The sequence below is a fragment of the Podarcis gaigeae genome, assembly GCF_964106915.1.
Source record: "Podarcis gaigeae genome assembly, chromosome: 7".
NCBI classification, from domain to species: Eukaryota; Metazoa; Chordata; class Lepidosauria; order Squamata; family Lacertidae; genus Podarcis; species Podarcis gaigeae.
Genome location: NC_139683.1, coordinates 66799272 through 66816100, shown reverse-complemented (window position 1 = coordinate 66816100; position 16829 = coordinate 66799272). Strand labels below are relative to the sequence as shown.

The 16829-nt window shown below is 42.8% G+C and overlaps 1 protein-coding gene across 1 annotated transcript; it reads left to right on the top strand.

Annotated features, from left to right (window-relative positions):
* The first annotated feature begins 348 nt into the window (after positions 1-348).
* LOC310848350 (serpin B3-like) lies at positions 349-6831 on the top strand. The gene is made up of 9 exons (XM_083747366.1): positions 349-397; positions 584-768; positions 1662-1742; positions 2132-2257; positions 2706-2852; positions 4181-4298; positions 4672-4823; positions 5317-5484; positions 5706-6831. The coding sequence occupies exons 2-9, from the start codon at positions 601-603 to the stop codon at positions 6096-6098; spliced, it is 1353 nt and encodes a 450-aa protein (XP_083603492.1). The 5' UTR covers positions 349-397; positions 584-600; the 3' UTR covers positions 6099-6831.
* Positions 6832-16829: the final 9998 nt, after the last annotated feature.

Below are 16829 nucleotides of genomic sequence, written 5' to 3'. Positions count from 1 at the left end.
GAGTCTCTTGGGGGGGAAACTTGGTTTTAAGGGACAGTTTCAAGGGGATATTTGGAGTGCTTTGGGACACGCTGACAATACACCAATGCTGACAGGGTGTGTCACATTGTGCCTGCACTTTGCACTAGATGAAGTATACATAATTAAGCAAAGTCATATAGGGAGTATATGTGGCAATCCAAGATAATTACCTCTGATCATTAGAAATGTCCAGTTTTTGCATCGTACTGGTTTCATTATGTAAATTTGAATTAATCTAATTTTTTGCAGATTCAGAAAATACAAAGCAGTTTAATGGTTGTGGGGGTGTGAGATGATCAGTATAAATACCAGCATCTCACAGGAGGAGAGCATCACACTCACCTGCCAGACTCCTATCATCACAGCTGAAGCCAAGGTAAGCAGCTCTCCTTTCAAGCATCCATGAAGCCTTGTGTTGGGTGATGTGCATCTTTACAGCAGTTCTTTTATCATGGGTAGTTCTTCAGAACTGTGGGTTTGGTATTGCAGTGCAGAAGTAGGAACAAGTATATCTGTATTCTGAAGGATCCTGAAATGATGAGCTGTTTTGGTCTTCCCTCAGAGCTTTTGAATTCCATCATGACCACCCTGCCTGAAGCCAATGCTAAATGCGCTGTTGACGTTTTCAAAGTGTTGACCACTGAACACCCATGTGACAACGTCGTGTTCTCCCCTGCAAACCTCACCGCAGGCCTGGGCCTCCTCGCTTATGCATCTGGTTGTGAACAAGCAGCTCAGATTGAGAAGGTGGGTCTAACCAAGCAGTAGAGATGCAGCCTTCAGACTGGGCTCCTCATTAGCAGATACATTTCCATCACCGGTCATATTTGATACAAGTTGAGAAAAAGAATGACCTCACTGTGGCTTGATCCAGTAATAAGCCCAGTCAACGTCTCTGCACAAAATCCCATAAATGTGCAGAGATCAAAGAATATTGCATCACTAAGCATGGAGGAGAAATTTGGTTGAATAGAATGGAAATCTTCCAAATGGAATCTTCCAAATTTGTAGTTTTCAAAACAATGTATGAGCCAAAAACAGCTCTTTTTAAATAGATTTGTACTTACCTGTACTTGTTTTGTAAAAGTAATATTTACAAAAAATCATATCTTAGGGGGAAATGTGCATAAAAATGAAGATATTAGCGAAAGTAGCATAACATGCATTGTATTGGAGAAACTGCTTGCAAAAATGTGTACATTAGTAAAAGAAAATGCATCTGAAATGGGTTTGTTGGGAGAATTTCACACTAAAATGCTTGTGAATTTTCATGTGGATCTTTTTTAAAAAAATAAATAAAAAATAGCAAACTGTTGCAAAATGTGGAGAACTAGATTTAAGATTGGATTCCTTTAATTCTCATCCTATATGAGATTTGTTTCTATCATCTCAAGGCAGAACCATAGATTGCCTGAAGTTTGTATGTATGTTTGGATCATTAATTTAGCATGATTCAGATATCATGGGCCAAACATGTTGAATCATTTTGAAGAGTAGTATGCAGGAAGATATCCATCCTGCAAATGTCACATAGGATCTAAGAGTCATGTGAATCGTCACTAATATACATATCAGGATAATAAGTGCTGCTGTTATAATATTGCCTGTGCAACTGAAGCAATGTTCCAATTTCATTCAAGGTCCTGCATTGGGATGAAGTGAAAGAGTCTGACAAACCCAGAAGCAGGAGCCTGGGACATTCAACAACCAGACTAAGAAGGGTATGTAGAAGAACGCTTGGATAAAGGTGTATCCCTCCCCTGCCCAAAGAACCCAGCTTGCATATTAGTATTATCTCCTGTTATCTCAACATCAACTCCATGCCTGTTGGGCAAAAACATCTCTAAAGGAAGAAAAGGGGCCTTGAGCACTGAATCAGCTCTTAAAAGTGCAAATGTCATTTTCGTAAATATATTTGCAACAAAATATTTGGATGAAGGAGGATTAAAGCATCAATATATGTGTCTGATATCAGTGCAACATCAGAACAAGGATTGGCTGATGTTTGGAAAACTAATTTGGTTTCATGCCAACATTTCTTATTCCTTTATTGTAAATGGGCCGGAAATGAACTACCTATGGATGCAGACATTTTATAACTTCATTGCAGACCCAAGGTGCTGGTGTTGCCAAACCGAGACCACGTCCTGAACCTAAACCTTGTGACAAGAGACGAGTCATTCACCGCCCAGCTCCTTGCCCCGAGCCCGAGCCCGAGCCACGTTGTCCTAGACGCGTAAGTTGTGAAACATTTGGAGAGTTTCATCAAAATAATAATAATAATCACACACACACAAATAGACATTTAGGGGGTTATCTCTAAGTATTCTAAATGATACCACACAACTTGTGATAAAATCCACAGGAAAGTAGGAATGAAACCGCTAAATTCTTACTTAGATGTGAAGCTCACTGGGTGATGTTGAGTCAGTCACCAGTAACCCACATCTAACGTTGCTGTGAGCATAAAATTGAGTAAATCACAAGAAAGATGAGCTGGGCTGCCTGGAGGGATTCAGATGTGATAAATGTTTACTTCAAAGTAGGCATACCTGAGGTCGACTTTCAAGCAAGCTTTGTTGCTTAAGATAAGTTTGTAAGTTTTCTTTCTCACAAGATATACCCTTAAGAAGATAAGTAGCCAGGTGTTGTGAGAATTAACCTCCTTCTTTTTGAATCCTTAGGATGTTCCTTGCTATGAGTGTGAGAAGCCTGAAGGAATCCATACGGCATTCAGCAAAATCCTTGCGACTCTTAATGAGCCCAGCGCCAACTATACCCTGAGTTTTGCCAACAAGCTCTATGGAAACAAGGATATTGCTTTCATCCAGGTAACTCTAATTTTGGCCCCTATGGGTGCTCCACTGTACTGTGAGAACCAAGTGCACATTGCAACCTGCTATTGACTGTATTCTACCATTAATAATAATAATAATAATAATAATAATAATAATAATAATTTATTTATTATTTATACCCTGCCCATCTGGCTGGGCCTCCCCAGCCACTCTGGGCGGCTTCCATAGAAACCAAAAATACACTAAAATATCATATGTTAAAAACTTCCCTGAACACGGCTGCCTTAAGATGTCTTCTGAATGTCAGGTAGTTGTTTATCGCTTTGACATCTTCTGGAAGGGCGTTCCACAGGGTGGGCGCCACTACCGAGAAGGCCCTCTGCCTGGTTCCCTGTAGCTTTGCTTCTTGCAATGAGGGAACCGCCAGAAGGCCCTCGGCGCTGGACCTCAGCATCCGGGCAGAACGATGGGGGTGGAGACGCTCCTTCAGGTATACTGGACCGAGGCCATTTAGGGCTTTAAAGGTCAGCAGCAACACTTTGAATTGTGCTCAGAAACGTACTGGGAGCCACTGTAGGTCTTTCAAGACCGGTGTTATATGGTCTCGGTGGCCGCCCCCAGTCACCAGTCTAGCTGCTGCATTCTGGATTAGTTGTAGTTTCCGAGTCACCTTCAAAGGTAGCCCCACACAGAGCGCATTGCAGTAGTCCAAGCGGGAGATAACCAGAGCATGCACCACTCTGGTGAGACAGTCTGCAGGCAGATAGGGTCTAGACACAGATTTGACCTGTGCCTCCATGGACAGCTGTGAGTCCAAAATGACTCCCAGGTTGCGCACCTGGTCCTTCAGGGGCACAGTTACCCCATTCAAGACCAGGGAATCCTCGACACCTGCCCGCCTCCTGTCCCCCCAAAACAGTATTTCTGTCTTGTCAGAATTCAACCTCAATTTGTTAGCCGCCATCTATCCTCCAACCGCCTCCAGACACTCACACAGGACCTTCACCGCCTTCACTGGTTCTGATTTAAAAGAGAGGTAGAGCTGGGTATCATCCACATACTGATGAACACCCAGCCCAAACCTCCTGATGATCTCTCCCAGCGGCTGCATGAATGGATTCATCATCTACTGGTGTCTGTCAAACTTGTGCCTCATTCCCAGGCAACCAGAGAGATCTACTATGGTAATGATTATCTGCTCTATGAAAGTCTCCACCTGCAAAATTTAGTGTTCTGAAACTACAAAGAGGCACTGAATCTTTAAGGGAATTAGGCAGTACTCAAATGCGAGAGAATACTCTGGACATTTTCTGTTTTGTTATATATTTACTGATACATGGATCCAATGTTTTCTTGTTCAGAAATTCGTTTTCTGTGCTCTCAAACTGTACTTGACTGAAGTGGATGGTGTGGATTTCCATAATGCCCCTGAGGAAGTGAGGAGACTCATCAACCTTTGGGTTGAAACCCGTACACATGGTAAGACCACAGAATGCACTAATGACCTCTTCCTGACAGAACTTTCATGATAGGGAGGTCTCCGGTCTTTGTTCTTCTCATGCTGGTTCAAAAAACCAGTTAAATCTTTCTTACTCTCCAAGAATAAGCTAAGAGCCCACTGCTTTCCTTCAAACATGAGGAAAGGTAGGATTGATTTGTTGTAATAAACTGGTGCCCATACTATTTTATTTGCTTATAAAAACAGTTAAATGCTCCCATTCTGTTGCAAAGGACTACTTAGGGTATAATTAAGTACTTTATTCAAGCTGTTCCATTTATTCTCCATTAACCGCGAACTACAAATTGTATGCCCCCATTCCCCAAAAACCCATTGTAACAATTTCTTTGCCAGGTAAAATCAAGGACCTTCTCCCCAAGGACAGCTTTGACTGCCTTGTTCAGCTCCTGCTGGTGAATGCTCTCTTCTTCAAAGGACAATGGGAAGTGAAATTTGACAAAGAGCTCACAGAAGAAGCTCCCTTTTACCCTCATCATGCAGATGAAGTGAGTTAGAAACATATTCCTAGCTTCCTTGCTTCTTTTGTGCAGAGACAATGTACCTTGTAACTTCCAGAATACACGTTTAGTGTTGGAGTTGAGTTGCCCCAATGAGGTCTTGATGGAGGTCACTTGAAACTCTTGGTGCAAGGAAGGCTCTGCAATGCTGGACAGTCATCACCCCTTTTAGTTGAAGATGACGGCCCAAAACTAGAGTTAGCTGTCCTAGAGCCCCACTGCTAAGAATGGGGTTTAACTTGGCCACTTGATGCCAGTCCAATTGATTTCAATTTAGTAGGATTGTTGCTGAAATTACAAAAGAGAAGAATCTGCTGTCTCCCTTTTCTTTTTCTCTGGGAGGTGTTTTTGTTTTGTATTGTTTTTTGCAATGCCGAATCTCATGATATCTGAGAAAGAAAGGAAGAAAGAAAGAACTTCCCAAAGCAAACTAAGTTCCTTCTCTCTTTTTAAATATTTCCTTTTTTCCTTTTCTTCACAGAAGGAATGCCACAGTGTGCAGCTGATGCACAGGAGGGGTGTCTACAATGCAGGGACAATTGACCTATGCAATGTTCAAGTCCAAGTTCTTGAGATCCCCTACAAGAACAATGAACTGACCTTTGTTCTGCTGCTGCCAGTAGACTGCAGTGCAGAAGCTCTTGAACAGGTAAATGGTCTTTCCATCCCTATGATATTATACCCTATGATATATCATCCCTATAATATATCCCTATTATAGCTATTCACCTTATCCATGCCAGGCCCTTAATTTCAATAATACTGGTGTGGAAAAAGTCTGTTGATATATTTTTCTTATTGTATTCTCCCTTGTTTTGATTCAATCTGGGATTGGAATGATATCACTGTAACTTCTATGTGTTCCTCTAGCTAGAAGATGGACTTAGCCACGAGCATCTGCTTGACCTGTCCTGTCATCTGAAGGCCATTGAGGTGGATGTGGCCATTCCCAAATTCAGCTCAGAGAAGAGCATTGAAGCCACCGAATACCTGAATCTGCCGGATCTGACTGACCACGAAAAGGCCGATTTCTCCGGAGCAACCACAACAGAAGGCGTGGCTCTGACTCAGCTGGTCCATGATGCTGCTATCGAGATTGATGAGGAGGGTGGTGAAGAACCAGAGCCAGTCCCTTCCCCCAAGGATAGGCGTCCACGTCGGGAACCTGTGGAGATTCGGGCTGACCGTCCTTTCCTCTATTTCGTCCGGCACAATTGCACCCAGAGCATCATTGCTCTCGGTAGATTTGCTAAGCCAGAATAAAGGAAGAGTTCATGCAACAAAATCAATGGAAAATGGATACGGAAAATATTTTATAGAAGAATATTGTTTTCCCCTCTCCTCTTTACTCAGCAAGGCCAACCTTTGCATAGCTTTGGGCAAAGAGAACTTTCATTGGGTGGCGGGCCTAATTTTCATGGTATGACAACAATGTTTTATAGGATTGTTGCTCTACCTGCCTTCTTCTGTCATTTTACATCTTTTCAATAAGATGTTTGATAAATGACAATATTTGGTAAGTGCATTTTTCCCTGCACTATAGCACTGCGATGGAAGAAGCTACACTTCTTTGGGCCACAACTAAATTTTTCTAAACGGAACACCTGGCTGGAGACTGAAGTCAGGAAAATGTCACTATTCCGGAATCTGCTTCTTTATGAAAGTTGTCTTGTTCTTTCCTGATTCAAATCTGCCTAACTAACTGAAGCAAAATTGTATGCCTTCTACTGAATTATCTTGCCTGAAGTCAGCAGCATGAGGCTGCCATCCTAGATCTACTTACTTGGAAGTAAGCCCTGCTGAATTCAGTGGGATTTCTGAGTAGACATGTATTGGACCACACTATGAAACAGGAAACTGCAGTCTGGCTCTTTGAAATGAAAATCTTTCCATGTTGCTTGTGAGATTATAGCTTTTCTTTGAAACTTATGAAACCTTCTTGCATCTTTTGTGCTGAAGCTGCACAATATCTGAATAAACAAAGCATTTAATAAAACTTGTTTTGCAGTTTTCACTCCTGTGAGATATATTGTAGAGTACGAGTTCCCAAGGATTGCGATGACAAATCTTCCCCAGGCACCCAGACAACAATTTTTATGACTAAAGTCAACCCATAAGATAAGGATCCCCTCTTTTGCATTTCAAAAATTGAAGAATTGGTGTGCACAACATCACAAGATGAGTGGTATTTGGAGGTGGCTGCACAGAAATCAGTAACTTTCCCCCAAACATAGAATAAGGTAGAGGTTGAGTCTGAAACCCAAATGCCAAACCACGTATTTGACCCCACATAATGCAACAAAATATTCATTTCCTAGGAGGAAAACTTCTCACAGAAATACAGACAGGCAGCTCCAGTTGCCCCAGACTTTTCCTTTCCTTTCCTAAGAATGCCTCTGAAGGAAAGAAAGATGTCTGGAAGCTAGCCATTGCCTCTGGAAGAGTTTAAACAAGTGGGGCAGGGTTAGACTTCCTGATACACTGGATCAGGCGCAGGGAACTTTTCTGGACCCCAGTGCCTCTGAATCTAAACCACCAGACTCTCCCCAGCCCAGCTCTTAATGCTACATGTTATCCCTATTGTCACAGCAGTGTGAGATCCCAGGGGTTCAGGCGCTTACCCAGGGTTTGCATTTGCTTCAGAAATGAGGCACAGTGGACACTGTAGTGTCAATATGGTTTTATTTACACACACATATATAACCTTGGTTTACTGTGGAGGGAATTCCAGCATTACACTCTGCAGGTTCTGAAGCTTCAACAGGCAGCTTGGCAGAGACTTTGAAAGGCCCCAGCAGCCAAGAGATTGGTATGTGTGTTGTGCTCTATGTATTCCAGCAGCTCATGTATGTATTCTTGTGCTCTCTGCACTGTCTGGTGGGTCTGGGCCAGGAGGGTGCTGGAGAAGCTCCTGGAAGTATCTAACAACGGAGAAGGTCCTTTGCTCCTTTCATAGGTGCAGCAGGCTTTGGTCTAAAGGCAGAAAAATCCACGGTTCCATCTCAGTCTCTTTGTTCCAGCCTGTCATCCTCAGCTCACAGAGTGAGCTCCCTTCTCCCTCTCGCTGCTAACAGGCTCCATAGATCTCTCCCCTGTAGCGAAAACACAGCTAAGAAGCTCAAATCATATATGTGACTGACATTCTCCTTTGGAAATAAAACCAATATCCAGACTTTAACATTCAAAAAATTTACTTGCAGAAACTTATAGATGAATGAAAACATAATATTTAGAATCACATGCTTATCCAAGCATGGGCTTACAGTCTTTTATTCTAACTTCCAAACAACGGTATTTTTCCTCTCAGTTAGGCCATGCCTTGCAGCTCCTATGAGAGATTTCCACTTTTACCTTCTCCTGCAGCTTTGATCTCTTTCTTTCAAGCAGAGAAGAAGCACTCCAACACTCGATTCAACTTAGCAGTGTTCACAGTGGATTCTAAAATGGAGTCTCTCCTTCACTGGATACCCCCCCATGTGACCAGCGTTAGCCAATCACGTGCGAACTACCAGAAATCTCTCTAGAATTCACATACCAATCATTCAAATTTAAACTCATAATAATGCATACAAGCGTTTACAATTTCAGTGAATTAAATTACTACATTCAACACCCCCAGCCTACGCCATCCAAACCTGAAGCTCTGGACCTGGCTTTTGCCTCTGTTCACCATTCCCTGATGGGAGAAGAGGCTCACACTCCTCTGCTGTCCAGCCCAGAGTAACCGCTTCGTTAATTACTTATTGCTTTCTTTTATACTACATGATGGCTCTTCTCTCCAGGTGATTCCTGAGCAGGAAACTGATACTGCCTGCATTTTAACACTGCTAAATCTAACATTTGTCAACCAGGTTAATACTCCAAGCATTTTTTTTTTATTATTTCTAACATTTATTAACCCTATAAATTAGTGGTGTCTTGCACCCACAAACCCTGGCACCCAAAACCTGTAGCATTACCCTCCTCTAAGAAAAGCACATCTGCACCAGATGTGTAAAAGAATTACAGAAAAGTTAGTAAAGTCACTTAGAGTTGTTGTTGTTGTTGTAGTAGTAGTAGTAGTAGTAGTAGTAATAATAATAAAGCAAATCATAACACCATAACATTGTCGCAGCCTTTCCTACAGTTCCCTCTGTCGAGATGCCTCACCAGGCCTTCTTATTTCTTTTGCTTTCCTGCAGCGCAGGAGAACTTCTAAAAACACACAGCGCCCACAGAACAATTCCTAAAAATCATTTATCAGTTCAGTTTCTAAAAATTATCAATGGGTTCCCATCACATTTAAAGCAAAAAACAAAAACCCCCCACACAGTCCACAGTGTTTAAAAGAAACCTATTGCTAAGATTTGCTGGAAGGATGATTGTAGTAAACCAAGGGTCAGCAACCTTTTTCAGCCGTGGGCCGGTCCACCATCTCTCAGACCATGTGGTGGGCCGGACTATATTTTGGGGAAAAAAAATATATGAATGAATTCCTATGCCCCACAAATAACCCAGAGATGCATTTTAAATAAAAGCACACATTCTACTCATATAAAAACACGCTGATTCCCGGATCATCCATGGGCCGGATTGAGAAGGCAATTGGGCCGCATCCAGCCCACGGGCCTTAGGTTGCCTACCCCTGTAGTAAACAGTCTCCGAAAGCAGAACACAAACGCCTGCCCATCCCCCACACTGAGCAGCTTCCTCCATGGTGCTTTGCTTGGGATTTACACATAGTTCTCTGTTCAAGTAGCTATTCAAGGGGCAAACTCCCTGGTGATTTCAACCTCACCTGATTCTGCAGGGACACAAGCCTTGCTCTGTTCCTGGGTTTTTCCCACACTAAGAAAGGCACCACCATTTTCTCAAGCACACAGGGAAACACTCTCAGCACAATTTCTTTTTCCATCGCAAATTGATCAGGAGCCTGATGTTAGTATTTTCATTCTCCATTGCTGTTGGATTTCATGATCCACTGTTTACAGTCCTTTGTGATAGGAGTGTGGGAATGAAACTAGACACTGTACTTCCGTCCTATGGGCTTTTGTACTTTCTCTTTGCTCGCTGCTTTCGGACAGAACAGATGGGTGATGTTGCTGCTCATACTAGCCATGTTTGTTGTTTTGATTTGTAAATAAAGGAAGCTTTCGTGATGCCAATGCCTTCACAGCCTTGCTTCTTGCTGTTACTCTGCTGATGCATTAGTGTGCCCACAGCTGCACCGGAGGTGGGTCGCTGGACACCTATGTGAGCTCCCAGACCCAGACCTGCTGCTCCTCTGGCTTCTCCTGGCCATACAGGAAACCGCTGCCTTTCTCACAGGCACTAGCTTCCCCCCCTAATTCCTGAAGAACGAATTCCCATTCAGCAGGAGCTGAATGTTCCTTGTGCATGCTCTCACGGACCTCAAATTCCTCCTGCTCCCCAATCCCAGGGAGCCCGGTCCTTCTCTGAGTCATCGTCTTCCACTACAGCTTGCATCTCTTTGCAGTCTCAGCCCCTCTGCTGCTCGGCCATGCTCCGGACTTCCAGCAGGGCTCCTGGGTCACTTCCAACCCCTTGCAGCACTTCATAAGGCAGGGATCTCACCTCGCATGTAGTCACTTTCCCCTCTTCACTAGGCTTCTTCCCCATTCTGTCAGCAGTTAGCCTGTTTTATCAAACTACTGTAGCTGTTGCTGGCTTTGCTGCTGGAATATTTGCTCAAACCTCTGGCTCTGCCTTTTCTCCATTCTCTCAAGCTGCTCACTCTCTTGCTCCCTCATCCGTTTTATCTGTGTGGCTATTCTTGCTCCCATTTTTGTACTTCAGGCACACCTAGCTGATGTTGTATTGTGCTTTTACTATTTTTTTTGTTGGGAGCCACCCAGGGTGGCTGGGGCAACCTAGTCAGATGGGCAACATATCAATAATAAATACTCCTTCTTCTTAGCTCTCAGGTCTTTCCTCCAGGAACCACAGATCCCACTTCTAACACCAGTGTTGCACACCACCCCTTTCTCTACAGTGGTGCAAGATCTCAGGGGTCCAGGTGCTTATCCAGGGTTTGTGTTTCCTTCAGAAATGAGGCACAGTGGAGATTTTATTATATATGCCTTTATTTACCACGCACGCACACACACATATTTATATATGCAAAGAGAAAGAAAAAGAGAGAGCACATATTTTTGGTTAAAAAAATTAGGTGCCCATACTAATCTTTTGATAAAATTGCCATGTGTGCCAGAAATAAGTGGCTATCATGGGAAACAAAGAAAAAGTGATGGTACTCCTTACCAGTGAGTACTAGCACTAAAAATCACTGACTCTATACTTGTTATTATTAAATACAATAGCCACATGATTTAAAAGCAGACGGGAACATCCAGTTCTTTTAAGCTCACTTTAGAAACAGTAGTTCCCTGTGGTCCCCTGCTCATGTTTTCACTCGGTGGCAGTGGCAGGAGTGGGGATGTGGGAGCACAGGAAGCTGGCTGGGTGGCTGGAAGCTGATATTTACATTTCCCCCAACGCCCAGCCTGCCATGGAAAGCTTACATTACATAATGAAGTTCTTGCCTAGCAACTTGTCTCTCTTAAACAACAACTGGAAAAGAACAAGAAGACATTTCTGGCTCCCATCTAGACATGAATAACTCCATTGCCACCTAGTGACCAAACCATACAATGACACTGTCCATACATTGTAGGAAGTAAAATGGCAGCTGACTTAGAGTTGCCATATGTTGAGAATTTCCTGGACATATGCGGAATACTGCAGCTGCAAGCAGTGTCCAGTAACCAAACAATTTAACCCCTGTGTTGCAAAAAATAGTCAGTAACATCCAAGCAACACGATGACCAAATACAATGATACGATATCAATATACACTCTTTATATAATATGAAATATATGAAATCGCATAAACAGAAAACTTATGAATCTCTGAAAGTCACAAAATATGCACTCTTAATGGATTCTCTTGAAAACATAAAACCAAAAAAGCATAAGTCTTATAAGTCTCTGAAAGTCTTTGAAGACTATGCAAGTCTCTGAAAGAAGCAATAACAGTGATTCCGGATAGCAGTGTCCAGGCAGAAATTGTCGAAATGTCCAAGGAAATCTGGATGTATGGCAGGTGATGTTAGTGATTTTGCAAAACTTTTTGAAATATGGCAACCCTGAGCTGACTGGCACAGAAAAAAACTAACACTGGATGTGTCCAAACACTCTCCAGCAGTGTGTGGGATGTATAATGAACGCTTTACCAGTCAATTCCCATCTAGGTCAAGTATTTTCTTCCTTGATATAAATGTTGTCTTCCTTGTTCCATGAAATGGGGCTGCATCTTATCTTCAGAGGAGATGCCTAGTGTCATTCTGGGGCATTATCTAGAGTTGCAATACATCCAGGAATTCCCAGACATGTCCCCTTTTAGGGGCGCCCATCCAGGACGTGGGTGGCGCTGTGGGTTAAACCACTGAGCCTAGGGCTTGCCAATTGGAAGGTCGGCTGTTCAAATCCCCGTGACGGGGTGAGCTCCCGTTGCTCTATCCCAGCTCCTGCTCACCTAGCAGTTCAAAAGCACGAAGTGCAAGTAGATAAATAGGTACCACTCCGGTGGGAAGGTAAATGGCGTTTCCGTGTGCTGTTCTGGTTTGCCAAAAGCGGCTTAGTCATGCTGGCCACATGACCCAGAAGCTGTATGCCGGCTCCCTCGGCCAATAAAGCGAGATGAGTGCTTCAACCCCAGAGTTGGCCACAACTGGACCTAACAGTTAAGGGTCCCTTTACCATTCTACATGCCCATCCAGGAGGGATTTTACATTTTAAAGCAGATGTCCTAGATTTGGTTCAGACTCGGGCTTTCATGCAGGGGACCTGGGCACAGTTTCAGGCTCTGGCCCTCCGGGTGGGCAGAGGGGCGATTGGGCAATTGCCTTAAAAAAGCTCAACAACTTTTTGTGTCCAGATTTTTACCTCTTGAAATATGGCAACCCTAGCCACCACAATAAAGACTGGATAATTTACATGTTTCCGACTGTGCTGTCTAGTGCTAGGTGGATGGTTAAATTGGAAATCTTAATTTTTGGCACTGTGGTTTGGTTTACATTATGACAGAATTTTTAATTTGTTGTTTACTGGACCTATTTAGATGATGTTATATCTGCATATTGTTCGCCTTCTCTTTATTTTTATTATTTTGTTCCCAAGATTTACACTCACGTAGACCTAACTATGCAGACATTATTTCTGCCCCACCCTCCTTTAGGTAGCGCAAAACAAAATCAACAAATTGCAAACGAATCAAAACAGCTGAATAGCAACTAAAAATAATGTACAAATAGAGCAAACAAGGAATCCTGGCCAAATATACCCGAGTCCTCCTCGTCCAAAGGTCTTGGGGGAGGGGCAAGTCCCATTGTGCAAGTGGAAATCCTTTTGCTGACCAAACACATTAACTGAATACTGTCCAGTGTGTACAAAGCCCTGTCATTTTTCACAGCACCAGAAGGCATTCAAAGGGAATTTGGGGGAAGAGGAAGCAACCCTCTGCATTTCTAGCCTAAAGGGACACCTATTCTTTCAATGGATTCCCATGGTAAAATAATATTGGCTTTAAGGGATAGTTTTATAATGGGGATGTTTTCAAGAGTCATTATTTGGAGTTCCGTGAGCACACTGACAATCCACAAACATCTTCATTGCTGAAAGGGTGTGTTGTAATCCACTTGTTTGCAGCAGCTGAAATATATGTAATTATACAAAGTCATATCTGCAGCATATGTAGTCATCTGTGATGATTAGGTTTGATTATTACAAATGACCAGGTTTTGCCTCACACTGTTTTCATTATGTAAATTTGTTTTAATCAATTTTTTTGCTGATTTAGAAATGCAAATCTGTTTAATGGTTGCGTGGGTGTAAGGAGATCTGTATAAATGCCAGCAGCTCAGTGGAGGAGAGCATCACACTCACCTGCCAGCCTCTTATCATCGCAACTGAATCCAAGGTAAGTAGCTCTCCTTTTTACCCCAAGGCCAAATTAAAGTGGCAGGGAGGCTCTGTTGCAGTTCTCAAAACAGGGGTCCCCCTCCCCCCTCAAAAAAGGAATACATAAAATAAGGAACCAATATTATGCCCTTAAAGTCTAACAAATTTTTTATTAATAAGCTTCAATGGACTACAAAAAACAAAACAAAACAAAACAAAAATACTCTGAGCATGCTTAATTTAACACCAGCAACCAAGTACCGAAAAAAAACAACAACAACCATTTTGGCAGCCCCCCAAACAGAAATAAAATACTCCGAGCATTTGCAGGGGCGGTGCCAGGCTTTGGGGAATTTAATCCCTCCCATGGTGGCAGCCAAGAATCAGATAGACAATAAAAGTTCTTACCAATTAATTTATTCAATATTCACAGTGAGAGACAAAGGACTGCAGTCTCCCCTAGATAATGGCGTTGCTCCAAGTAAAATCCCACCCCCTAGGTCTCTCCTGTTCTACTTCACCCCTGCATTGGCCAATCTGAGCTTTCTGCCTCTGAGCTTTCTGTTCTACTACTCTCAATGCTTGCTTGGTCCTGGGGTGGTGGTGGTCAGGAATGCTCTCCAAACACAACGAGTCTGTCAGCTGTCTCTCCCCTGTTGCTTCTTCTTCTTCCTGCTGTCCCTCTTCCAATATTTCCCAGCTTCTCCCCTCTGCAGTCTTTGAACTATGCCCTTCTGCAAACCACTGTTCTAAATCTATACTGTCCTCCTGTTTTCAGGAAGGTTCGGGGGGCAGGGTGGCCTCCCACCATTCCTCCTCAGTCCAGCCCCTGACAGGCGGACTCTGGTCTTTCAAATTTTAGCAGTGCTTTGTATGAGGTCAAAATTTGGCACGCTCTGCCTCTTGCCTTCCATTCTGTGCGTGCTCCACATTATAGTTGTGGCGTCCCCCTCAGCTTGGGAAACTGCTTGCACTGCCCTAAATCTGCCTCTGTTAAACTTACTTCCCATTATATTTTTTCATTACCTAATTTGGGGTTGCCATAAGTCCGGGTTTTCCTGGACATGTCAAATCAAATATCTTTAATACGGTCAATGACCAGAAAGCAATTTATAAAAATGACATTATAAGTAGTATTGTGCTACAAATAGCAGTGGAGATATGGCCAATTCACAGAATTGGTGCTTATATTTATAACCAGGTTTCGGCTTTTAAGGTTTTAAAAATTCAGTTCAAATGTCACTACTGTTTATTATCGTTCCTTCGGTGTTTACAATTTGGACTCCGTTGCTGACATCATTGCTCGTCTTATTCTTGTTGCAATGTAACAGTACTTTGCCACAGGCCTGGTGGTTTCGGGTTCTTTGTCGGCTAAGAGGTGTCTGATATAGGTGTCGTCTGTACTATGAGGTATTTTCCTCAGAATCGGCTCGATCAGCTCTCTTCTTGAGTCTCGATAAAATGGGCAGTATAAGATGACATGCCCGATGGTTTCGATTTCGTTGCTGTTACAGGGGCATAATCTTTGTTCAATCGGTATTTTGTTGTATCTTCCCTCTAGGAGAGCTGAAGGTAGAGCGTTAAAGCGGGCCCTGGAAAATGCCCATCGGTGTTTAGCGTTGTATAGAACTTTGAGATAGTTTGCTAGATGGGGCCTTTGGGAATTGAATAGGAGTTTGTAAGTTATCGGAAGTTGATTAAAGTCATTTTGGGCTTCAATGTCCTTGAGTCTTTCTTTGATTATGTTCTTGGCCCTTCCCCTTTCTAAACTTAATAAATATTCTGGGGAGAGACCATATGTGGCCAATTTCCTGAGAGTGCCCTTCAACCAACTAGATTGGAATTTGTCAAGAAGCATCAGGGGAAGTAGTCCAACCGGCGAGTTGTTAAGTCTTAGCCAAGTGCATAAGGTTCTTATCCATACATCCATACTTTGGCTTTGATGCTGTATAAGCCCGCTTCTAGTCGTAGGGCGGCGTTAGGGACGCATTTAGGTGTTTGCAGGAGTGATCTAAGGAAACCTGATTGTATCCTTTCGTATGGTTCTAGATTAGAGAGGGAGACGAGTGGAGCGCCGTATAGTATTTGTGCTATTGGTTTTGCAGCGAATAGTTTGATTGTAGCAGGGATGAAATTTCCTCCCGTTGTACGATGGTATCTTAAAATTGCTGTTGTACTTTTTTGTGCTGTGGAGGAGCTGTAATTTATGTGGGCAGTCTTCTTCCTAGATGCTTGGAATATAACTCCTAGATATAACTCCTAGATATTTAAAGCATGTCACTTGTTCAATCTCCTGATTGTCTAATTTCCATTTGTATATTTTTCTTTTGTTAGAGAAAATCATGATTTTTGTTTTTTGGTAGTTCACTGCTAGTTTCTCATCTCTACAGTATTGGGATAAGCTGTTAAGGGCTCTTTTGAGGCCCTTCTGAGTCTGGGACAGAATAACCGCATCGTCTGCATAGAGTAGGATAGACAGTTTTTTGTCTGCTAATTTTGGGGCGTGTATATCCGCTCCTTGTAGGTGGTCTATTAGGGAGTTTATATAGATGTTGAACAAATAGGGGGCCAAGATGCATCCTTGTTTAACTCCCTTTGCTGCTCTAATAAAATTAGAGAGTTGACCTTCTTGGCTACATCTTATGCGTAGTCGTGTGTTGTTGTACAGTTTGAATATTAGTAGCAGCAGACGTCGGTCTATAGATGATTTGTTGAGTTTGTCCCAGAGTCGGGTTCTTGAGATGGAGTCAAAGGCTGCTTTAAAATCAACAAATGCTGCGAATAGGTGGTGATTATGATGCAACGTGTATTTCTCCGCTAGGTGCTGTAAGATGAGGCAGTGATCTATTGTGGATCTCCCCTGTCTAAATCCTGCCTGTGCATCGTCAAGAATCTTCGCTCTTTCTATCCATTCACACAGTTTCTCGCTGAGGTGTTTAGCATATAATTTACTTATTATGTTCAGGAGGCTTATAGGTCTATAGTTGGAGGGATCATCCCTCGAGCCTTTTTTGTAAATGGGAATAATGATGGAAA

Bases quoted from the DNA above. Each gene is read 5' to 3' on its own strand.
- LOC310848350 (XM_083747366.1), top strand. From the start codon at position 601: ATGACCACCCTGCCTGAAGCCAATGCTAAATGCGCTGTTGACGTTTTC. The intron at 769-1,661 runs GTGGGTCTAACC...ATTTCATTCAAG, and splicing joins AAGCAGCTCAGATTGAGAAG to GTCCTGCATTGGGATGAAGT. The intron at 1,743-2,131 runs GTATGTAGAAGA...ACTTCATTGCAG, and splicing joins CAACAACCAGACTAAGAAGG to ACCCAAGGTGCTGGTGTTGC.